The sequence below is a fragment of the Brachionichthys hirsutus genome, chromosome 6, assembly GCF_040956055.1.
Source record: "Brachionichthys hirsutus isolate HB-005 chromosome 6, CSIRO-AGI_Bhir_v1, whole genome shotgun sequence".
Taxonomy (NCBI): domain Eukaryota; kingdom Metazoa; phylum Chordata; class Actinopteri; order Lophiiformes; family Brachionichthyidae; genus Brachionichthys; species Brachionichthys hirsutus.
This window is the reverse complement of record NC_090902.1, coordinates 6,762,501-6,787,711: the sequence shown is the minus strand read 5'-3', so window position 1 is coordinate 6,787,711 and position 25,211 is coordinate 6,762,501. Positions and strand designations below refer to the sequence as shown.

The following is a 25,211-nucleotide window of genomic DNA, read 5'->3' as shown; positions in this document are numbered from 1 at the left end:
AGAGAGGTGCATCTTTAGATGACATTTGAATAATGAGTTATCATTTTTATTTTTATTTCTATTTACTTTTTCAGATAGATAGATAGTATTAATATTTGAGTATTCGTTACCTGTGAGTCAGGGCGCTAGGTTTGACCCCCGTGGGTGCGTGGGTCGCGGGGGGGGGTGTAAGAAGAGGAGAGGCGGGACGTGAAGAAGTTGCTCTTGTCGGCTGCGCGCAGGAGTCCAACGTCTCCACGCAGGAGCGCAAAGGGAATTCTTCACCATATCTTTAGGGCTTCCGTCTATACAGTCTGTTACCGACGAGATACCGGTTATCAGCGTAACCTCCATCCGCTGAGAGGACCTTCTATCGATGCATTTCACCGGGGAACTGACTCGCGTCCTCCTGCTGGGGCTCCTCGCTGCGCAAGGTACGCACCGCGCCGCACCGCACCGCACCGCACCGCACCGCACCGCGCCGCGACACGCACCGCGCCGCGGATCGGTGCCGGGCTCCCCCCCAAAAGTACCGACAGAGCCGTTCCTTCGTTCTTTCAGGACTCCGATGAATCTTTGTTAGATTTCTTGGAACAGCAGAACGAACAGAAGTTGCGTCCCTGAACGCAGCCCTGATAATCAAACTGAACATGGAAATAAAGTTAACTTCACTGCTGTTATTATGCAGGATGAAGGTTTAAAGGACACTTGTTAAGTTTTCGTGCAGCAGCTGGAAGGTTTTTATACTTATTTAATTATTGAATACATCTGCCAGTGAAGGCGCACGACGCAGACGATGAAGATCTGCATTTAAAGGCGATGGAATTCTACTAATCCTGTGTCTTCTTTTTAAATCTTGCTTCTAGTGTTCTACACTTTGTCCACTCTGTCTCTGCACGCTCCTAATGCGATGCATTATTCGTGACGTTTGAAGAGACGCCCCGTAATGATGCACGCCTGATGCATCTGAACATGAACGCTTGGCTTAGATTTCCATGACATGTGGCATCAGCTTTATACGTCAGCCCCGGAGGCAACTGTGAAGCAGCCATACACAAAACAAGCCAACGCAGGGATGACAGGATGTTTGAGGTCAGGGTGGGGTTTGCACCGCGGAGCCAGAGGTATTCTTGCTCAAGGGCATTTCTGCAGGTAGCATCTGTGGGTCCTGATGCTGAAACCATATACACGTACAAGTTATGAGGAAAACTCCAATTGGCTTTGTGGTTGGGTTGGGTGTTTGTGACTGTGGTCATTCTGCTACTTGTGCTTTGTTTTTGCTTTGTGTGATCCAGCCATAACTCCTATTTCTGAAATCAGCCTGTCTTCTTCCAGCTGTAGTTCATAGAACTGCTGATGTGTGCTTAAGAACAACATATTGAAGCGAGGACCTTGAGTGGGGTGCAGGGGGGGGATAGATATAAAAGAACAGATAATCAAAAACTGCACTGAAAGGTAAACTGAATGGTCGTTTCAGAGCTGAATTCATCCTCCTCCTCAGATTCATAGAGACTGCAGGGATGCAGGCTCCTTGGGAAAGTTCTTCCAAAGCAGGTGATTTTAATTATCAACACCTCCTCCAATTTGAGAGAAGGAACTCGTTAGTGAGATCAGCTGCTGGAGAGATGGTTGGTCGGCCCTCCACTGGACAGGCTCCACACCCCTGCTCTAAAGGTTGGAAGCCAATAATGTGACGTATCCATGTGGAGCACAAAATAGAATTGTGATGTGTATTTGTCAGCGTTTGCGTTCTATAGTGCTCGCTGCTGTTTCTGTTTCTGTGCTGTTAGCTGAACATTTAGCATTAATTATCTAGCTGTGGCAGCTTCTGTGTCGCTGGTTGAGATTCTGTACGACTTGCTGTGGCTTGGCTTCAAAGTGTCCTTCCTTTAACGTCAGACAATAAGATGGTTGTAACTTATTTCTTATTCTGACTGCGTATTATTTTACTGCCTTTTTTTTTTTTAGACTTGCACACCTGACAACCTTTTTGAAGATTCATTGTGTATTATAGAACACTTAATTGTATAGCATAGCCATAGATTCCTGTGGGGAACCCCCCCCCCCCCCAAAAGCAAATCAATAATCAACCCACAAATAAATATGCTTTTTATTGAGGAGTTTGGAGAATGAGTTTAGGATCTTGCAACTTGGTAAAAGTTGCTCCGGAAGTGTGTGTGTGTGTGTGTGTGTGTGTGTGTGTGTGCAGCGCTAAGAGGCTGTGGCTTCAGTTTGCTGAGCCATGGGCATAAACAAGCAGTGTGGTTTGAGCAGACTGTTCTAAACGTAGGTTCAACTCCTGCCACATTGTGTGCCTTTTATTTATTTGTTTACTTTTAAAGTGCAGCAGTGACTCTTTCCCAGATGTGCTGCCCAGATTCCCCCAGCGGGAGCAGCAGTATGTACGTTTTTACTGCAGTCATCATGCGAACCGAAAGAGTTGAGGGGAAGGGGTCCATCTGTTTGTCAGGATGAAATTGACTAGTTATTGTCGGATTATATTTCTTTTTGTCGAAAGGTTGAATTTTCATTGAATATTCACAAAATGGTTTTCTTTTTTTCCCCCCCAAATAAAAGAAGTTACATTCATGCAAAGTAAAAAAAATCTTTATATAAAGATAATATTTTTCCTCTTGGCTGAAGAAATGATTTAGTATGACGTCTAATTAATGGAATGTAAAAAAATAACAAAAAACCCCCTACAGTGCTGGTGAAGCTGCAGCCAGTAAACGATTGTGCATTTAGAGTTAAAAGTGGTGCAGTGCTGTGTAACAGTTGATGCTAACTGAATATAAATAAACTGGAGGAATACTTTCTTCAAATAACCTTGACATGGATTGCGACGTCTTCCTATAAATGCTGATTCTTGTCATGTGCTACAAAACTAAATCAAAGTGCATGATGTGATGATGCTACATGGCAGGAGGAGCTTTATGGTTACGTGACCACGTCGGGTTTAAATGAAGATGCATAAATGTGAGACACATTACGCTGTTTGCAGTGAGTGGATTCTGGGATGGACTCGCTCACCCCGTCAGCTGGAGAGATTCGCTACAGCTGACTGCTTCGTCCAACGGGATAAACGAATAGTAGGAAGAAAGCGAAGCCGTGAAGCGATGAGCGGTTCAATCCTCTCGCTGCTTTGCACAAGTGAGAAGAAATCGACTCCCCTTACTAGTTAGATGTGGGTAGCTTTGCTATTTTTTTTTTTTGGGGGGGGGGACTCCATTATCCCCCTTCCTTCCCTCAGTCCCTTACTGCTTGTCTGGGCTTCTGTATGATTCTGTACAGTCTGTGTATGCAGATAAGCGTCTGAGAAAAACACACTGACAGACACACACATTCTCAGAGGGGGGGGGGTCTGTTTAATGCACTGCAGAGTATATTGTCTCCTTCCATCCAGGATGGGGTGATTCGTCCACAGCAGGGGAAACGCTGATCCCGTAGTTCATGGAATTGACATATTTTTTTTTCTTCAAAAGTCTCTGGCTCCTCTTCTCAACTTCTACAGCAGCTCTCTGCCTGAAGCAATAGCGCTGCAGTGTGTGTGTGTGTGCGTGTGTGTGTGTGTGGGTGTCTTACCCGGTGGCTTCCTACACGGTGGCTTCCGGATCCCTAACAAGATTGTCATGTGATTCTAGAAGCCGTACGCTTGCAGTGAGACTCCCAGAGGCCGTGGCAGAGGCCTTATTACCTACCGGGCTTGGCTTAGCCCGTCATGCGCCCCCTCCCAGCACCACCACCATCACGCACACGTTCGTTCTCCCTTTCACACATGAGCTGAATCCTCCTCCAGACAGCCCTGCTGCCGGGTTCCTCTGGGACATCCTGCTGTTCAGTGCAAATGGACTGAGTCATGCCTTAGGATGGAAGAGGAGAGGGTGAGGAAGACGCGGCTCGAGATGAGGCTGAGCAAGGCAGCAAATGTAGGACAGGGCAATCTGAACATTTTGCTTCCCTCCTTACACATCTTATATTTTCTACTTCCTGACTTCAGGGTTATCTTTGATTTAGTGTTTTTTTGTGTGTGTTTTTTTACCCCCCTTTTTTCCCTTGTGTTCTATTAGCAATATGCTGCGGTGAAGTTAATAACACATTTCAGGTGTTGCAGAATGGAGGATGAAGTGCCATGGCATTATTTGTTGGAGTACTTATTTACTTCGACTTGTCATCACAGAAATTCTATCTGCAGAACGGGCTCCCTTATGTTTGGAAGAGGAAGTCCAGCCTGCAAACAGACAGTCCAAGTCACATGACTCGAGTCCACGTCTCTGCTAGATGCTGATTCAAATGAATGAATGGAGGGACACGGATCTTTATGTTGAAAAGCTAAATGCAACTATTGAGAAATTCATTCTTTGCCAGACTGGTTACCATGAGCAACAACTCCAGTTATCCATCCTTTCGATCTGTTGAACCCGTTATCGTCCAGCGCTCGGGTGCTGAGGATGTAGGTGAAGGTTACACTGGCCCCGTTCCCTTAAGCCCCTTCCATTGTCTCTGAGTGCGTCAGAAAGCTGCTTTCTATTTCCATCTCATTCCTCGTGAATGGAAATAAAGCTCTGGATGTTGTGCTTTCTAAAACGGTGGTGATGGGAGACATCTATTAAAATATTTACCCTAACACATTAATTATTTACTATATTAATCCTACTGTGCGGTCAGCTGTTAACTCTACATTTCCGGCCAGGTTCTGGTCAGCTTAGAATAAAATATCAGAAGTTCCGCCATAAGAAATCAACCAAATAGAATTTATAGTAAAATGTTAATACCAATAATATTTTTCCTAGATTTAATTTGACATTTTTAGGAATAACATTTATATATACATCACACAGAATATGCATTAAACTAAAACATAAACTAACTTTACATCTTACTAAGACCTTGTCATAAAGTCATCCCTGAAAACAGTTCATATCAAACATTAAGTCAGAATTAAAGTTTTATTAAATAACCGTTTTGAGACGCACCATCTCATTTTCAAGGGGCCCCAATGCAGTATTTATATTCATCGAGCAGTAAATCATTTAAAAACAGGATTTTTATATCAATAATAGTTTTCAGGGTTCTTGTGAGAGTTCGCTCAATGGCACACTGTCATGCTTAAAAGCCCCCCCAGAATTATGGAGCCTTCTAGAAAAGGGTTTGTTATATTATTTTAAGAATTGTAGGAAAGACACATTTCCTCCAGTGGCCTCTTTGCTGTCTGGGAGAGACAGTGAACCTGGGAGAGGACCTTATTTCTTGTATTTCCATGCGGCTGCTGAGATAGGGTTAGGGTTAGGCAGATTGTTGCATCTCCGTTGCCACTTTGTCGAGCGCCGTGTGGGATTACACACGCTGTCAGGGGGCTGTGACGCAGCCCGGATGTTGTCACCATAAAATAAAATCTGCAGGCTTTTCCGTCTGAAACATTCATCCCACACCTGTCATGTAAAAATACTTCTGTCTTATGTGCTTATATTAAACATTTAATGAAATAGTCAGATCACATATGTTGGTGCCCCATTGGAGCAGATTTATATTAGACACACAATGCAGCACGTCGGATCTCCCACTTCATCATCTCAAATGAAAGCATGGAGGCAGGGAGCGATTGCATTTCACGCATCATTGAAAAAAACAAAACAATCCAATGCTCAGGAGTCGCATCGGCGTCCGTAAATAGGAACACGCGTGCAGTGTATAGGTCTCTGTGCTGTCTCTCTTCCTTTGTATTACTTCTCTACGCCCTTACACACTCTGCTAGCAATGTATGATTGGAGGGAAATTAGTCCCTCCACTGTCCACCACTCACTCCCAGGCTCATCCCGTTAAGCACGTGCCTGATCAAAGAGCTTCCCAGAAGGCCGCGGGATCTTTCTGCAGTTTTACACTCCTGTATAACCACGAGTGATGGAGACGGAGTCAGTGCCTGGTTGCTCATTCTAATTCAATGCTGCTTGTAAAGGGTGAAACACGACCGCTGAACAGCACAGTAGGAAATGTGATCATGCTTACAGGCTTCTGTAGTTAAACTGAATATCTTCAGAGGAAACTGCTTTTTGTGCCACATTAATCAAATCCTTAAGAAGCCAGGGCGTGCGAGGACTGTGACGTTCGTATGCGCTGAAATGGCAAAGGTTATAATTAACATCCTTTCACCACTCGCAGAGCTGCGGAGGGAATTAGGAGAGCGACTGTGCCACAGAAGCAAAAACAATATCGGCTTATTCTTTTCCCACAATTCGCAAAAGGTCCAATTAATTGAGTGATTATAATTGCCCTGGATCCCCCTCACCCAATTAGAGGCTTAAATATGCTGGTGAAAGTGCAGTGACTCAAGGAGCAGTGGCCAGCTCTCCAGGCAGGTACCAAGAAGTGGAATTACACAAGTGTCTCAGGAGACGAGCCGTTTCATTAAGCTTTAAAGCGTCTCTACCAGTGACCTCAGAAAACTTCTGCAGTCTTGAAGTCATTAATGCAACTTCCTAGCAAGATTATCGGAAATAGATCTGACAGGTTTGTGTATTTTAATTAGTAGTTAATCAGTTAAGTTATAGTCATAAGAAATAATAAATAAAAAACCTTTAAAATATAAAATCACTTAAAACTCGTGTTCATTGTGCGTTTGAACTATCATGGCCAGACGGGCAAATAAACAGCTGGTAAACTTTAATTCCATCTTGGTTTTACTGGCCCCGATGAGCGGAACCAGACAGGCTTTAATCTGACGTCTGCAGGATAGCCTTCTATGTCTACTCCCACTGGCAATAAAGAAACACACTGCTTTATGACTTTATTGTGTAGACGGGAGATATTTGTTTCAGTCTATAAGCTCTTAAAAAAAGAAGAAACCATCTCTACTGAAGTTAGACAGAAAATACACATGTATTACTATTAAGGTGGAGTATATATATCTACTCAGATCCCCATATTGTAGTTACACCTATATAAGTAAAAGTGGAAAAACGATTACTTTAAGAGCAGCAGTTTTCCTTGGGATCTAACTATATCATTGGATTTCCTCAATGACACACATTCCGAATTTGTAGGTGCAAATGCAATCTGTACATATACTCTAATAAGCTACACAGTATTTTGGTTGCGACTTGAATTAAGACATGACACAAAGATCATTATCCGATATCTTTTGTCATGATTAAGAATAAGTTTAGGGTTTTGAACCAGCTTTAGAAGAGTCTGTTGTTAGACGTAGCTGGAATAAAGAGAGGACTGTGTTCTATTAATCTGTTGTCCATGAGACAAATCTTTTCAGTTACACCTTGCCCTCTTAGAAAAGCGCGTTCCCCTCATCCTGTAAAAGGGTCTGCATGGTTTGATGAGTGCAAGTTTTATGGTTTGGTATTGTGACGATGAATAATGAATGCAGCTCTGCTTTTATTTGCCTCAATGTTTGCGCCTGGAAAAAAATGATGAGTCTGATCAAAGTCCAATAACATGCAGTAGAAATTCTACCAATGGAGTCACCTGACAATGAGGGTGACAGAGAAAGAAACCTGCTCAACAAAAACCATTGATCATTACAAAGGAAGGGTTAAAGAGACTGATGAAGGGATGACATGCTTTTGTGCATTCGGGTTATTTGTTAGAAGTATTCGGGTGGTCGTATTCAGGTGGAAGTATTCAGGTGGAAGTATTCAGGTTGTTGTATTCAGGTGGAAGTATTCAGGGGAAGTACTGGTGGTGTGAGTCTGTTACGAGTGAGGTGAGATTTTCTGCTCAGGCATGGTTCTCTGTGCCACATGAGACACCAGTGTTATTAGTGGCAGAATTCCACAATATGACCTTCAGTTCAGCCTTAGAGTCTACGCACACACACACACACACACACAGTGGAAGCTTTTGTTTTCTTTTAGTTTGCTCAGTGCAAACGAGATAGAGGTGAACGGAGTTTAGTTTGGGGTGATCAAATTGAACAAACAAGCACAAGTTCATTCACCTTCGTCTAAAAGCCTGCAGAATGAATAGAGACTGCAGGAGGTGGTTGGGGAAATGTTCTATTTCAGATGTCAGCTACTCCTGAAAGCTGTGGTTTGTCCATTTTGGACTCATTTTAAATCGGATGGGTTTTTTTTCCCCTCAAAATGAGACAAAGAGAGCATTCCAGTCTCGCCGTGACTCCTGAACCGTGAGTCATGCAATCTGATTTCACCGTGATTTGGAATCAGGATCCCATCGCGTGTTGTAGCTATAGCAGCCGATCAATCTGTTATGCTGTGAAATGAGTAAGGACTTAATGTAATCATTTAAAGCATAGGACTTGGAGAGACAGACGGAACATATTTTCCCGCTTGCTGTTCGTGGTTGTGGACAGAATGTTTGGCTCTGATTCCATAGTAACCGACAGACAAAAGAAAGGTAGAGCTGTTTAAAAGATTAATATGAATAAAATCAACTTTGTTTTTTCTTAGCACCTACAGCACAATAACATTTTCTAATATGATCCAGGCGCTGTGGCTTTTTGGTGCATGTTTTCCTTTCTTTCCCCGACCCTCCGGAGCAGAACACGCTCCATGTCTGAGGACTTCCTGATTTACATATTAACAGCTTCACATGTTAGTCGCTTACATTATTCATTCTATAACCGTCCAAATTTAGAAATGTTTGGCTTGATTGAAGTGACTTTCCACATCTCCTCTTGAGGACTGTGACATCCCAAATACCCGAAATTACATTCCAGAAAAGTCATTACTGTCTCCTAAATTGAAGTCGCCTTTGCGTTTCCATTCATTAAGAGTTTTCTTCTTCTTTGTTTTTTTTTTTTCCAGGCTGTTTTTCTTCTAAGGGGGAGGACAGATTGTTTCGGCGGTTGTTCAGGAGATACAACCAGTTCATCCGACCAGTTGAAAATGTCTCTGATCCGGTTACAGTGGAGTTTGAGGTTTCCATATCTCAACTGGTCAAAGTGGTAAGAATTGAGAGCGAATCAAAACTAGTTGTCCCTCACCAACCGTATTGGATAGGGCCAGCGACTATTGATCATCCATTTATCGATCTTCCTTTTCTCTTACTGACTAGTTTGGTCCTTTTTTTTCATCCTCCCAGGATGAAGTGAATCAGATTATGGAAACCAATCTGTGGCTGAGACACGTGAGTAAGGTTGATCTTTCATGCGATTTCATAAGTGATGCATTATTATAGGTGCCCATTGCCTCATGTTGGGCTCTCACAGGTGTGGAATGACTACAAACTGAAATGGGCCCCTGTCGATTATGATGGGATAGAGTTCATACGAGTTCCATCCAACAAGATTTGGAGGCCAGACATTGTTTTGTACAACAAGTACGTTTCAGTGCACAAATGTTTGAAGTTTAGTTTTCCATGTAAAAGAAATGACATCTGCCTGTCTTTGAAAATGCAATCCCGTAGTGCTGTAGGAGACTTCCTCGTAGAAGACAAGACCAAAGCCCTGCTGAAGTTCGATGGCACCATCACCTGGGTCCCTCCGGCTATCTTCAAATCCTCCTGCCCCATGGACATCACCTACTTCCCCTTTGACTACCAGAACTGCTCCATGAAGTTTGGATCTTGGACCTACGACAAGGCCAAGATTGACCTGGTGCTCATTGGCTCAAAGGTCAGACGGATTCATAGCGATCCTGGATGTGCAGTTTTATTCTTTGTGCTGTGCTTATAACAGTACTAGTAATATTTCTGACATTTTAAATAATAGAAATATTGGGGGAAAGTTTTCAGTACTTGGCTACAAATCGTTAGCCTCATAGCATAATTTCCCATCATCAATAGGTATTGCCTAAGACTTACCGGTAGGCAATTATGCTATTAGGTTGAAATGCCACTTTGATGTTATCATACAGAATCTTCTGTTTAGACAGAGGAAAGACCTGCTGGTTTTATTCTCGACATTTTTTCTGTCACAATTAAGAGGCAGCATTTGTACATTGAGACTATTTCATCACAAGGAACCGTTGGTATTAAAACACTTTTTTTCTTAGGTGAACCTCAAAGACTTCTGGGAAAGTGGGGAGTGGGAGATCATTGATGCACCAGGCTACAAGCACGACATCAAGTACAACTGCTGCGAGGAGATCTACCCGGATATCACCTACTCCTTCTACATCCGCCGCCTGCCTCTTTTCTACACCATCAACCTCATCATCCCTTGCCTCCTCATCTCCTTCCTCACAGTGCTGGTCTTTTACCTCCCGTCTGACTGTGGAGAAAAGGTCACCTTGTGTATCTCGGTCCTCCTCTCCCTCACCGTGTTCCTCCTGGTCATCACCGAGACCATCCCTTCGACATCGCTCGTCATCCCTCTGATTGGCGAGTACCTCCTGTTCACCATGATTTTCGTCACCCTCAGCATCGTCATCACCGTCTTTGTGCTGAATGTTCACTACCGTACCCCGATGACTCACACTATGCCAGAGTGGGTGAGGGCTGTGTTCCTCGGGGCGCTGCCCAGGGTGATGCTCATGAGGAGGCCTATCGACCAGGGCTGCTCCGCCGCTGCCAGTATCGCGGGAGGGCTGGCTGTAGGAGGAGGGAGTGCTGGAGGAAGCAAGAAGAGAAAGAACAGCATAGGAGGAGGAAGTAGCTCAGGCAGTGTGAGCATTGGAGGCATAACTGGAGGTGTGGCGTGTCCGTCCCTGGATGGAGTTGCAGCAGTGGGAGGGGCCGCCTCGGCTGGCGGCTCCATGAACTGTGTGGATTATGGCTCCATGTCGCGTGACATCAAGAGAGATATGAACAGAAGGTATCCCTACAGGGGCAAGGAGGTGCCAACTCCCGTCCCTCCCCCAATGGTGCCACCTCCTCCGCAAAGCCAGGGGCCCCAGGAGTCGGAGATGCCCAAGCTACCAAGGCCCCTGAATGCCCCTTCCCCCGTCAGTGCGGTCGTAGCCTTCTCCGTGGTGTCGCCGGAGATCAAGCAGGCCATAGAGAGCGTGAAGTACATCGCCGAGAACATGAGGACCCGCAACAAGGCCAAAGAGGTAAAAAGACCAGCTGGAGTTAAACTAGTAAGAATCTATTACTGATTAGAATGGACAATCTACCCATCTATAATCTATAAAAACAAACAGCTAGACATGTCTTATATGTGGCTTGTTCATTGTAACGTGTTGCGTATGATTGTGAAGTAAATTAAACATTTAAGGAAACTATTAATTTATTCTTATTTTTATAGCGTCCTCATTATGATGCCCTCCAATTTGAGTTACAGTCTCTGTGTGCATTGAGTCAACTGGTTTTCTGACTGAATAATGAAAAATACTCGATTTAAATCATGAACATTTGAATGAAACGACTACAATAAATCACCTTTTAATGACAGGTGATGCTTGGATGCCTCTTTTGTCTGCCTTTGCAACGTCGGAATATTTTAAGTGCTTGCCGACAAAGAGGAACTCTCGAATACTACTGCTGGAAAAGTTGTGTCTTTCCAAATCCTTTCAATTTATCTCTTAAACTGAAAGGCTGGTCATGAAATACTGATCTTGTGAGTGCTTGACCTTTGTCCCCTCTACATGCGCAGATCACAAGCTAAAACTGGCACTTTCTATTAGCATTGGGGCCTCTGACAGGAGAAATGGCTGCATTTGATAGGGTGAGACTCTGGATCCAGTTTTGATAAAGGCATGGCCCGCCAAAAGCGTTGTAGTTTTGATTGATCCATAGTTTTTCTTCATGATATCGGCACCATGTAAAAAAAAAAAAACATCTCGTCTTTTGAGCTCTCTTAATGACAAACAAACAACTGTGGGTAGTCACGTAACTTCCTCCAGCTCTCATTGATAAACAAACCCTTGAACAAAGCTATAGTGAATGTTTTTTTTCTCTGCGGCGCCTTAATTCCCACCTAGTGTAGTAAGTGGTCTAGGAGCCCTTTACAGAGCTATAAAGGGAGTGTAAAGCTGCTTGCTTGTTGCAGGGGGGGGGGGTTGCACACGCTGCCTGCTCACTCTGAACGGCCCTGATGTGTCTGTTGCTCCGTCTCTTTAAAGCAAAGCTGGGATCTTCCTTTGATGCATGCAGAATAGCCGTACTGGCACACAGCGGCAGCTGGCTCGTGCTATTCACGCACACGCATCCTGCACAAACGACTCTTACAGTGCCCAAATAAAATACAGTGTAACTTGTGTTCCTGTCATCCTCTGTGACACAGAAACAAATCTAAAAACCGGCTCCTGTCCGGTAAAATAACAAAACGCAGCTCTGGTGTTGACCCAGTGACACTGAGTGAACGTGACAGTTTGTGCCGTGGCTAGAAATTTCACAATTACCATTTGGCAAAGGTCAGTGGGAGCATTTTAGGGAGGCATGTGAGTGCAGCGCTGCTGAAATGTCTGTGCCTTGTCTATTTTGAGTCTCGTCTTCCCGTTGACCCTTTTTCTTTTCCTCAGGTAGAGGACGACTGGAAGTACGTCGCGATGGTCATCGACAGGATCTTCCTCTGGGTTTTTGTGACGGTGTGTGTACTGGGAACACTGGGACTCTTCCTTCAGCCCCTCATCAGCTTCTTAAAATAAAACGAGTCTTTATCCTGCCTCTTTCTCTCTTTCTCTCTCTCTGCTTGAATTACTTTGGGAACTATCCCTCCTGCAGCTCTTCCACGTCAAACACTGGGCCGTCTTCTATCTGTTTTGTCTCCTCTTTCTGTCCTCTGCTCTTCTCTCCACCATCAGCCATCACCTCTAGCTCTCAGCTGTGTCTCTCCTCACATGGCTTACCCTGATTTCCCCGTTCCTCCGTTGCCTTGCCCCGTCAATGCGCACACAACCCCGTCTCCTCCTCCCCATTAGATTATGACATCTGCTCTCTTTCTCTCACTTTCCCTTCCTCTCCCGTGGCCTGTTCTGACCTGACACTGCAGACTGCACCGTTCAGCTCTTCATGGTTGAGTTCTGCTCCATTGGACTCGTTTTTCTCTGTTTCTCTCCAATGTGTTTGCGTTTCTGAAAATGTTCCTCACACAGTGTTAAATATTGTCATGTAATTACTGACCTGGTTTTCTGCACATGCGTTTTTCAAATACATTTGAGTTTTGCACGACACCTGACACAGACACGCCCGGCTGTCCACCGTGTCTTCCATGTCCTTGCACAGAGCATCATTATGGATCTGCATGTGAATTGCAACTTCACTGCAAACTTACAATGTATAGAAATACCTTGAATTGCACAATATAGATGAAACCTGTAAAGACTTTAAAGGCCAAACTGTCTCGAGTCAATTTGAATAATAAAGATGATTCTGGATTCCGTTTGAAGAGGTTGCTCTAATAGCTAGACTGACCTTGACTTTTTCTCAGATTGATCCCATAATGCCATCCCATAATATTACCCAAATCAGGGTAGAAGTTGATGAATAAATGTATTGCACACATCATTTGCACTTCAGTAGCTAATCAATCACAGTCAAAACCAACATTATTGAAACAGATTTATAAAAGTCTTTACAGAGACTTTTTTTTAGGTAGCACAGCTCACAATAAAAGACAAAACGGTTTGTTGTTTAGCCCCTCGGAGCAGATCTGGTCTAATGTGCTGCCTTTTATATAATAATTATTCCATGAGTGATTTCTACTTCAATATTAGCTTTTTTGTAACTATTATAACAGAAAATGCACATAATTCTGGACATCCACCCACTGGGCTTCTATTTTTCCGAGAAGTCTTTTTATCCTTATGTCTGTTTTTGTCATTATTTTCTCAATGTAATGAGATTTTTGAACGTAAGGTATGTGATATTAAGAACCGCTGCAACTAATGGTGATAAAGCTGTGACTGGAATGAGCATTGAGTTTCGTCTCTCCTGCTGGGTCTGACAATAACGAGATCGGGTTGGTGTGAGCATGTTGCTGTTTGTAACAAATAACCAGTGGAAAGTCATCACACAGGCGGAGAGGTAGGAGCGGTGACGGGGGAGATGGACACCAGGGGAGGAACTGCCAGAGCTGTTTATTCATTTCATTTGAGTCTTGATGTGAGTCAGAGCCGTACGACTCTGCAGCACCCAAGATTTGCAAATGTATGAGGAGTGACTGCAAGGCACGGTGTCTCATGAGTGCATACTGGCAACGGTAAATGTCCATACCCTGCAGAGACCATATGTAGTTGGTCAAATTGATATTTCATAATCATCCCAATATGTTTAGGATTATGATCAGGACAGACGGTAAAAGTAAAACTCGATGTGGCTGAAAATGCATCTCCGCAGCAAGACAACAGCAAAGCATTTTCTTTGAAGCGCCCCTCATTTCAGACTTATCCCTCTTTCCTTCTCTCTATCGAAGGTCACGGGCAAGTCTGAATGTGCCTGTCAGCACCGACACACACACACACACACACACACACACACACACTGAAAGTCAAGGCATGGCCGTCTTCCCCTCCGGTCAGATTGGAGTCTGGCTTTGAATTGACCACCCTGTGGCTTCCAGCAGCCACTCGCATATAATCCTTACTTGCATGTACTAAATGAGAGCATGCACATTCCTGTGTGTGTGTGTGTGTGTGTGTGTTCAAATGGGGAAGAGGAAGACTACATGTCACCTGAGGAAATGAGAATGAGAGATGAATGATAAACAGAGTGTGTGTATGTTACATGCGCATTATGGGATGGTGGGGTCTGGTTATAAATATGCAGCAGCAGCAGCTACACATAGTATCCCATCAGTCTCAGTCTGATGCCTGACAGGGTCACATCAGTGGCTGGCTGCCACAGAGGGAAGGAATCTGCCTCAAAAGCAGCTAAGAGCTATATTTGGACTTCATTTGAGTGATGCATATTTTACTAGCCTGCTCTGCGTCAACGGGTCATCCTGCTAGCCTTCTATGGAAAATGATGACAAAAAAACCCCTGAAAATTCTGTTATTTCAACAATGCATTATTTTAAATAAAGAATACAATTACTGCTTTTGCTCCCCCTAACCAATCATATTAAACATTTCTAGATACTAGGTTTGATTTACCTTAAAAAGTTGTCACTTTAGTCTTAACTTTGCGATGGTGCCCAGTCAGCATTTTAAAGCTGTGGATCTTTCTTCAATGAGTGGGCTGCTGGCTGGAGAGACGCAAAGTGCAGCAAAGCTCTGGGTGCTAAATTGAGGGATAATGCATTATTAAAGTAGCCACACAGATGAATATTTTACATGACTCTTCACGTTGACTGTTGAGCATCCGGCTCTTAGATAGCAGGACTCCAGGACGACGGACTTGTTATAGCGTGTGTGTGTGTGTGTGTTGCTCTTATTTCATGCTTTTTGGTTGGGTTATGTGATCAAACGCTGAGAAAAATAAGTGATGATAATTATGTTAAATGCTTAACCCCCCCCTGCCCCCCACATATTTTTTATCTTACCCCTGACATTAAGTGAGTTGCTTTTTATTTCCTGTTACAATATTTTGGGATGTGGTGAGGGGCCATCTGCAGTGCATGACTAGAGCATGCTGGGAAAGGTTATGCTGAGGATGGAGGGCGAGATGGGGAGGTGCTAAGAGGGCTCGATGCTGAATTAGGGTCGTCTCGTGTGTTGTCAGGAGCAGAACTTTATGTGCCCGCAGCCAGTCGACCGTGGATAACTTAAAGAGACTCACCCCTAAATAATTCATTCCATTGGGAGCCTTCTGCATGCATACACACACACACACGTGCACATAGATCAGGCTTCTAAATTTAATATTTAGAGCTGGGTGAAGAAACATTATTTTAGAATTAAGAAATGTTCTTTAGTTTAGTTACTGAAACACTTTTTGACGTTTCGAGAACAAACATTATAAAATAGCTTTTCGTACCTCCAGTTTTCAGATGCATGTTATTTCCCTGAATGTTAATTCCATGTAAATAAAACAATTCTTGCCATCTTTGTGGAAACTGTGCTGTTTGAAAGGGAGAGGTGAGCGGTAGGGCTCCAAAAATGCAAAACATTTTCATGCTTCTTATTGGTCTGCGTGGGTGCAGTAACTTTCTTTGTTTGCCAGTACTGTAATCCTTAAAGTAATAAGACTTTTACTTTATGCTAAATCAAACTAAGCTACAGCTTCCTATTTGATAGTGTGATAATGCCAGCAACAATATTCACATCTAACTTTAGGAATAGAAGAAAAATATTTCATTCTGTCTGAGACTTCTTGTTTTTTTTGTCTTTCAAAACTGACAAATCACAAGTTGTACTAGAAACACTTTTCACTTTTGGTAGCCCTTTATTTCTAACCTAATCTAATTTAAACGTGTGAAACTGAAGGCCTGCAGATCCTCGGGACATGGAGTCACAGGGGGAGGATCGGCAGACGTCGACTCTGCTGGTGCTGCTTCAGCAAATCAGACGGCAGCAGGAAGAGAACGGAGCAGAGCCCTGAAATCTCACATCATCTGATAGCGCTGTGACAGAGCGGCTGCTGCCAAGCCGTGGATTACACAGCAAGAACGTCTTCACACCTTCTTCTGAATTTCTAGAGCGACATTTGTTAAGTCAAAAACCCTGTGGGTTTTTTTTTGGCACAGATGAGTCCTTGTTTGTGTGCATGCTGCCCTGCTGGCGCTACACCAAACCATAAAATGCTATCTGTACAACATTACATTTCTTACATCAAACACATTTGCTGGAAAGGCTTTCTTCTGTTACTGTAGCTGATGCCTGAGTCGACGCTTAGTGGATAAACAAACTGTACTTGAAAATGTTTCGTGAGGGGAAATGATAAATGAAATTATTGTAGAAAGGGTCTTTTTTTTTAGAGCTAGGAGCGGTTGGTAGCTATAAGTCATGGAAAAACTGGTGGAAAGATGTTAGTTTGAAGTTAAAGTAATTTATTATTTCAATGTCTTCTCAAATCCTTACTGCTGCACTCTCCATCCAGCATGTTGCTCAGTATGTTAAAAACAAAATCTTCCAATACTTTTAGGACATTTTATTTGTGCATTTTATATTTCACTTTACAGTGGGTAATAAAAACATGTGTTTATTGTACAATATTTACATTTTCATAAACACTAATCTGTACTAAATTCAAAGAAGTGCATCATGGTTTTAACCTTGCTGAATCCCATCTGGTGTCGGACAAGAATTCAAAATTCAAATGAAAAGAACACGTTATATATATATATAACAAAAACATTGTTCGTTTAAATCCAATTATGTCATTGTCCTTCCCCTGAAATTGAAGTTGAAGTGACTTCTAGGGTCAGAACAGCTGCTTCGTTTGCCGTGCTGTCAATGGGGCTTATTCCAACACAGCGGAGAGCGGATGTAAACACAACATGGAATCTTCTTCATGAGTTCCTGATGCTACCGCCAAGGCTTTATGTGACATTGCATATGTGGGTGTGCGTGTCAGAAGGGGCCTCATTATCTGCCAGTCTTGTCCAGAGGCAGCCGAAGGTTACACAACATTTCTGTGACTCCAGATGTGTGTGCGAGAGAGAGAGAGAGAGAGAGAACTCATCTCAGGCACCGACATACAGAGACGGACATGAGAGATGAAATACGCACCCGGTTGTCCTCTCTGTTGGCACCCCAGGGTGTAAAACAATGAGGAGCAAGCCCATCATTGGAGGACGTTTCAGATATGAATAACTGCTAACGCAAACATGTGGGCGCACACACATATTCTTCTTTTCATATTGCTGTAGCAGTTTATTGAGGTTTCCTTCATTCCTGCAGCAGCAAATCTCAAGGAGACAATATTGTAACACTCACTGGCATGCTTGAATTTCAATCAGCGGGCTTCTGTTTGCATCACGTCAGACATAAGAACAAAGGGAACATAGTGGGATGTCTAGCTTGAAGTGTTGTGTTAGTAGTTGATGAATACTTTGTGTTTACAGCAGCTTCCTATACGGCTGTGTTTGACCTTGAAGTCCCCCAAAGTTAGTTATTCTGGAGGCTACACGTGACCACTTTCTCCTAATCCCCTACATCGCTTTATTTTCAATGCGCTCAACGCTTTTATACATTTCATCCTCTGATCTGCTTCAGATCTTTCTGTGTTGATCTGCAGTTCTTTGCTACTCGTTACGTTTGAAATATCAAACAAGCGAACTGAAGAAGTTTGCATGTTCTTAAAACTCCTTTAGCTTCGAGTGATGAAGCAAAACTTCATCACGTTTTCACTTAAAGTACTGAGGAGAGCTTCAATGGATTAGCAGCATTAGCCCGTGTGAGGCCGCTGATTGCGTTTGAGATTGATTCTCTTTGCTGCCTTTATCACAATGTTTTACGATCCCAAAAATAAACAGGAGATTAAGATTAAACCGTAGGACACGGGGCCTGTTCCCTCTCATTCATTAAATATTTCTGCACCGTGCCAATTTATGCAGACTTTAATTATGAGAGCTCGACATGAGCTGGGAGCAGAGACGCACAGAAAACACACAACGTTTGGTACATGTATACGTAGAAGCAGAAAATGTATTCCCTCTTTACTTCCCACCTTCATGCTCGCGCATATAAACACGCACACACGCTGTGCAGCTGCCCTCGGTCGTCTGGGAAAGGGACCGGCAGGTTTCCAGCCTGCGAGAATTTGTGTTTCCGAATGATTACAGGCGAGGAGGATGGGACGATCTCTGAGGCAGCAGCTGCCCGCCCCACGGCTCCAAGTGGAGCAGAAAATTAGGATAATTTCATTGTGATAATCAGCCTCCCGTTATCCCTGTCATTTCTAGTCATAGAGGAATGGAGGGAGTGGGAGGGTGTGAGAGAAAGAGAGAGAGGGGAGGAAGGAATAAAAGAATCCAAAAGAAAGAAGTGCCTCGTGCTTGGTTAGCTGTGGAATATAATAGCATGTTTGTTTATATTTAGTGTGTTCCATATTTATCTAATTATACTAAAGACTTATTTATCTAATTATACTCATTCCAGTGTCGTTTCACACAAAATAGCTGTATATAGAAAGACAATAAATAAAAGTATGCCAGTACATTTAAAAAGAATTATTTTTGAAAACTGTAATTTAAAAACCTTACAAATCCCTATTTTTGTTACAGCCTGTGCTTTTCCGTGCATTAACTTCTCCTTCTTCCAGATCCTCCTCCTGCAATCAACTCATTCCGGTCACCTGTGCTCCTCCCAGGCTCACCTGCAGCTAATCTCTCATCAGCTCTGACCCCACACCCTTGCCAGATTGTTTAGCGACGATTCCTACTTTCCAGCATTCCAGACTGACCTCCCGTGTTTGGACCCCTCCTGCTCCTTTGGGTCTGTCTGTCTGTAAAACCCAAAATAATTACAAAAACATGTATTTTTATAGCGCATCATACACCGTCTATCCTCTGATCTGTACGGGGAGCCACTGTCTCATAACCTGGGGGTGTTTCCTTTACTCAGATTCATTTGTCGCTGTACCTTGACCTCAAAAGGTTTAAACGACCTGCATCGTTGAACTTTCTTTAAATTACAGGGCTAGAGGTCGACCCAGGAGAAGATACATAGACGGAGTGATGGAGGACGCTGCAAAGGACAGGGTGAAGTGGAGGACGTTGGGTTGCTGTGGCGCCCCCTCACGGGACAGGCCGGAAGTACAGGCGCGCCAACGTGACCAATAACACGAGCAGAGGTCCAATGATGAGCACAGTCAGAGCTGCGCCGCTTTAATGACGTCACAGTCTACGTGGGTAAATACGTCACACGCGTTACGTATGATTTATCAGGAAAAGTAAAACTATAATAAAAAAAATCTTCCTTTAAAGCCCCACGGCTCGGGCCCAACCGCCAGCCCCCCCTCCCTCCCTCCCTCCTCCCTCCTCCCCCCTCCCCCTGCCGTTCCGCGGACCGCCGCTCCCCGTGACGCCCCGGCCGGAGTTGCAGTCCAGCTTCGGGACACCGGCCGCGCACGCCGTCCCACCACCGTGTCCCGACTGGACAGGAGCAGGGGGGCTGTTTGTTTGTTTTTAACGCTGACTCGGCTGCGCGTAATGCGCGCCTCGGTGTCCTCCCTGCGTGCGCGTCATCCAGCCGAATAAACCGGCAGCACCGGGAGCCAGCAGGAGCTGCTCGGTCCGACCAGGAGGACACCATGAAGCTGACGGTCCTCCTCCTGCTGTCCGTGTCCTACCCGGTGTCTCTCGTCAATGTCCCCGGTAAGAAAACCAATCTGGATTTTAGGAGCCGCGCACGCATCCACGCACAGCTTCGTTCCGGTAATCACGTGGCGTTAACGTTTACGCCGTCATAAGGCTGGAACTGATGACCTTGTCATTGAAATAGTAGCAAATATTGTTGCTGCAATACTTTGTGTATTTTATTGTATTTTTAATAGAATCCGTGATTACTAGAATAACATACTTTCCCCGTATCTAAATCCCAAGTCTGCGGATTGACAGGCTTTAGAATGGATTTTAAATTGTAACAATAATAAATAAACAGGAAAAAGGTTCCATTTGACCTAAAACAAACTGAACTTTAGCAGAGGCGAATCCAGTGGGAGGAAAATACAACTGGTTACACCTCCATGAGTTACTCTGTGCAGAGCCGCTTCATCAGCTCCTCTTTCTGAGTTATAGTCCATACAGTAACAAATTGAAGGGTTGAATTTACGACTGGTGCCATTGGCTGATTCTTATGAAGATTTTCTTTGTGCAAATGCTCATCTAAAGATCATCCAATTAAAGGGAGGAAACTCCAACCAATCTTAATTTGAAGAGCCGCAGTAAAGTTTTAATGTCGTGTCTGAAAATGTCATGAACTGTACTGTAGCACAACAACAACGACAACAACAACAACAACAACAACCTGAACCTGAACCAGAAGAACAACACATGTGCAGCTCACAGTGCAAATAAGTGACGTTTGGATGACAGAATTCACATCTATTAAGTTATACTGTTTCATTTAATTTAATTAATGAATCACAAAACGAGATTATAAATTTGCAGATGATCTTTCAAACAAAGATCTGACATAAATCAACTGAACTGCAAATAAAAAAAAGAGAATGTTTTCAATGTCAGACCGAAAAAAGGTTTTAAATAAAAACGAGCACAAGCTTTTACTGAGCAGTTTTTGATCTGGCTTTCTTCTCTTTGTTTCAGCACAAAGTGAGTTTGTGTCCTTGGCAGAGATAGAGGCTTCATTACTGAGGAACCTTTTCCAGGGCTACCAGCGCTGGGTCAGGCCCATCCAGCACGCCAACGGCACCATTAAAGTGCGCTTCGGACTCAAGATCTCCCAGCTGGTTGATGTGGTGAGAACGCCGTGCACTCCGGTCTTCATATTACCGTATATTGTCCCTTACAAATACACAAATACATGAATTTAACATTAACATTGGCTCCACCACAGAATCCATCGCTAGGCTCAGACGCACATTGAATCTTCCATGTTACAAAATAAATGGGCATTATTAGGTCTGTTATATTGAAATGTGTATTATGAGAGAGAGAGAGAGAGGTTAGCAGTTGTGCCGACCCTGGACAGGAAACGGCAGCTTTACAGTGGACCGTTTTGTGGTTCTGAAATAGACCGGGAACACTCTTCTCATATCTACGAGCACACTTCCTTTCTCCAGAGTGTATCTTTAATATTTAAGCGGCTGCCTGTGATAGGCTGAGATGGTTCAGGTGTTAGAGAGGAGAAAGCACGAGATGCTAATGGAGGCACTCTGCTCGCCTTGAAATATTCATCTCCAGTTTCGATCTAAGTCTCTATTCTTCCAGCTGCTGTGTGCACACGGAGCAAAGACAGTCAGCGATGATGAAAGCCTGTCATGGGGGGGGGGGGGCAGACGATCGGAGCAGGGGTGGCTCCACGCTCCGGCGGTCCCTTGAGGCTGCTGCAGGGCGCTGCATTAGATTACGCTTCTCTTCTGCTCTGTGTGATCACCAAAGCATCCAAACTCGCTCTGACAGCCGCGGCCTGGTCTGCACAAGCCAAACAGCTAAATCCTTGTCTGCCTCTCAGCCCGGTTTATCGCTCTCGTCAGCTGCTCTCAGACTCTCCTCTGCTTTTCAAACTTTGTTCCACTGACGTGGAGCTAAACCTGTGGTAAACCGGTCCACATCTTTCCATTACCTTCTCCCTCTTGCTGCGTTTGTTTACGGTTTAGCTCACCTTTGTAAGAACCTCTGGTTTAATGCTTCCTTGTCGTGTAGCAGGTCCGATCTCACAGCAAATCAAAATGGGATTTAGTTTACGTTAATTATATCTGTCAATGCATTAAAACCCATATTACATTGCAATAATTTTCTGACAAAGCTGACAATGATTTAAATCTGTGTGCAGATTGTTTCCCCTTCATAATGATAACTTATCAGAAGATATTTGTACAAGGTGTTCACACCTAGTAAAAAAAATTCTGCTTTTAAAAAAACACACCTTTTGTAGGACCAGAGTTTAGACCATGCTTCCTGCTAACAGGCAAACAAACCCAACCGACCACATGGTTTTTAACCTTCGCGTTGCCCCCCCCTCCCCTTTTTTCTTAATTACCGTAGTAGCATTTGTCTGTTGTCTTTGTTTCAGGATGAGAAGAACCAGCTGATGACAACTAACGTTTGGTTGAGTCAGGTGAGCAAGGCCCAAATATAGACTGTGGTCGCAATTAATTTTACTGTTTGTATCCGTTGCCAGTAAGTAGACATCACCGCATACTCCGAGTCCAACTGTCTGTTGAGCAGGACCACGAGGAGATTTTGTGATATCAAATACATTTGATATTACTAAAAAAGCAATATTACACGGGTATAATTCTTTGCTTAAAAGTTTTATTTTGAAAATCAGAAATTTAGCTGCGACACAAAATGCGTCAGTGGATTTGAATTGTCATTTAATAAATATTAAAACTTAAAAAAACTATTACTGAGTACCCATTTGTGTGCCCTTGTCTTTCTGTTGGCCAGGAGTGGATCGATTATAAACTGCGATGGAATCCAGAGGAATATGCAGGAATAACAACCATCAGAGTTCCTTCTGAAAACATCTGGCTCCCTGATATCGTCCTTTACGAAAAGTAAAACTGCTCAGACGCGCCAGGAACGAGCTGATGCACAAATATCTACTTGTGAGCTACATTTTTCTTGTTCTTTCCCATGTTCCATCAGCGCTGACGGTCGGTTCGAGGGCTCGCTGATGACCAAAGCCATCGTGAGGTACAATGGCGCCATCACCTGGACACCGCCTGCTAGCTACAAATCGGCCTGCGCCATGGACGTCACCTTCTTCCCCTTTGATCGACAGAACTGTACAATGAAGTTCGGGTCCTGGACGTACGATGGAAACATGGTGGACCTGATTCTGATAGACAAGCAGGTCGATCGGAAGGACTTCTTCGATAACGGCGAGTGGGAGATCCTCAACGCCACCGGCGCTAAAGGGAACAGGAAGGACGACTTGTATTCGTATCCGTTCCTTACTTACTCCTTCATTCTGAAGAGGTTGCCCTTGTTCTACACGCTCTTCCTCATCATCCCTTGCTTGGGGTTGTCCTTTCTGACTGTCCTGGTGTTCTACCTTCCCTCAGACGAGGGAGAGAAGCTGTCGCTCTCTACCTCTGTCCTTGTGTCGCTCACTGTGTTCCTCCTGGTCATAGAGGAAATCATCCCCTCCTCCTCCAAGGTGATCCCTCTCATCGGCGAGTACTTGCTGTTCATCATGATCTTCGTCACGCTCTCAATCATCGTCACGGTGTTTGTCATCAACGTGCACCACCGTTCCTCGGCCACTTACCACCCAATGTCGCCGTGGGTTCGCAATCTCTTCCTTCAGAAGCTTCCGAGGCTGCTCTGCATGCGCGGGCACACTGACCGCTACCACTACCCAGAGCTGGCTCCCGACAGCCCGGAGCTGAAGGCTCGATCTGGAGGTCGAAGGGGGGCTCAGAGGGCAAACAGCGGGTCCCACGGGCAGACGGCCTCCGAAGGGAAGGAGGACGAGGCCTGGGCGACCATGTTGGACAAGGCTATCTCCTCGGTGCGCTACATCAGCAGACATATCCGAAAGGAGCATTTCATCCGAGAGGTGCTTTGAGCTGGATCATGCTGCAGGAGATTATTAACTTTGATTCGAGTTTGTTTATATTGCTGATATACTTTCTCCTATTTGCTCTGTTTTTCAGGTGGTGCAAGATTGGAAGTTTGTCGCGCAGGTGTTGGATAGGATCTTCCTGTGGGCCTTCCTCACTGTCTCTATACTGGGCACCATCCTCATCTTCACTCCAGCTCTGCAGAAGTTTATGAAAATAATCCCCCCAATTACAAGTGAAGCTCCGCCTTCAAACTAGTAGCAATAACACACTCCTTTCACAGATGAGTGACAAACCACCTTTAGTCTTTAATGGGATGAAACCCAATGACTGATACTCAGTACTCTCTGTAATATGTCTATGCTTTTTTGAATGGTATATATATATAATTTCTATGGACATCATAGCATATTTCAAACAAGTAGGATGAGATAATGTTGTTACTCGATTAGACTATCTTTGGAAGCTTCCAAATTTTGTTGATTTCGTCAATTACCAAAGTCCTGAAGTTTAAACTACACATACTTTGTTATAATACTATAGATAGAAAGTGTTTTTGTTTGCACATGCATGTATTATCACCACATTCTGCAACTACATTTCATAGCATGCTTCAAGAAAAAGAAGGAAATCTCTCTTTCAAGGTTCTTTATTGTCATTATGCTAACATAACAAAATTGTGTTGGAGTACCAACAACATGTCAACTACCTACGACACACGTGTTAGAGATTGATCATTTATCAGATCTTTGAAGAGTGTAGTATATATTAGGAGAATAAAGTCATTTATATTTCAGGTGAAGAACTTTCACTTTTATCTGTCTCACCCGCATTAAATAGAAAGTTACAAGATTATAAGAAACAAATATAATATGCAACATGAAAACATATATCTGTTCAATTCTTTGTTGAAATGCTTCACGTTAACAGCCTAATACATTTGTTGTACATACATGACAATATATTTGTTGTAACTAATTTCACGCCGGATCTCCTTCAATAAAACTCTCATTGCTTAGATCTGCCCACTTGCCTATGGCTCCGCCCCCCTGCTGCCCGTTTAGCTTGGCTGGACATGTAGATAAGAAAAGAAGTCGCCTGTCTGGTGAGAAAGCAGAAATGGCCTCTGCCGTGTTAATTCTTGCTACCCGTTGAACAAAACGCCTTTCATGTTGTGCACCGTCATGCTTCTTCCACTGGATGGGGTCCTAACCACAGTTTCAGCTGGTAGACAGTTTGTTCTGTCTGCCTCAGCCATTTCATTATATATATTTATATATTAATTATATATATTTTTTCCAAGCTCT

General features: G+C 43.8%; 2 protein-coding genes across 2 annotated transcripts; both read left to right on the top strand.

Moving 5' to 3' along the window:
• Positions 1-355: 355 nt before the first annotated feature.
• chrna6 (cholinergic receptor, nicotinic, alpha 6) lies at positions 356-12,476 on the top strand. The gene is made up of 7 exons (XM_068740542.1): positions 356-413; positions 8,754-8,893; positions 9,031-9,075; positions 9,158-9,267; positions 9,355-9,562; positions 9,942-10,940; positions 12,351-12,476. Exons 1-7 carry the CDS (start codon positions 356-358, stop codon positions 12,474-12,476), a joined length of 1,686 nt encoding a protein of 561 aa, XP_068596643.1.
• Positions 12,477-19,962: 7,486 nt separating this feature from the next.
• On the top strand, positions 19,963-24,239 carry LOC137895372 (neuronal acetylcholine receptor subunit non-alpha-2-like). Its single transcript, XM_068740856.1, has 6 exons — positions 19,963-20,026; positions 20,978-21,129; positions 22,407-22,451; positions 22,784-22,893; positions 22,985-23,900; positions 23,998-24,239. Exons 1-6 carry the CDS (start codon positions 19,963-19,965, stop codon positions 24,160-24,162), a joined length of 1,452 nt encoding a protein of 483 aa, XP_068596957.1. The 3' UTR covers positions 24,163-24,239.
• The last annotated feature ends 972 nt before the right edge of the window (positions 24,240-25,211 follow it).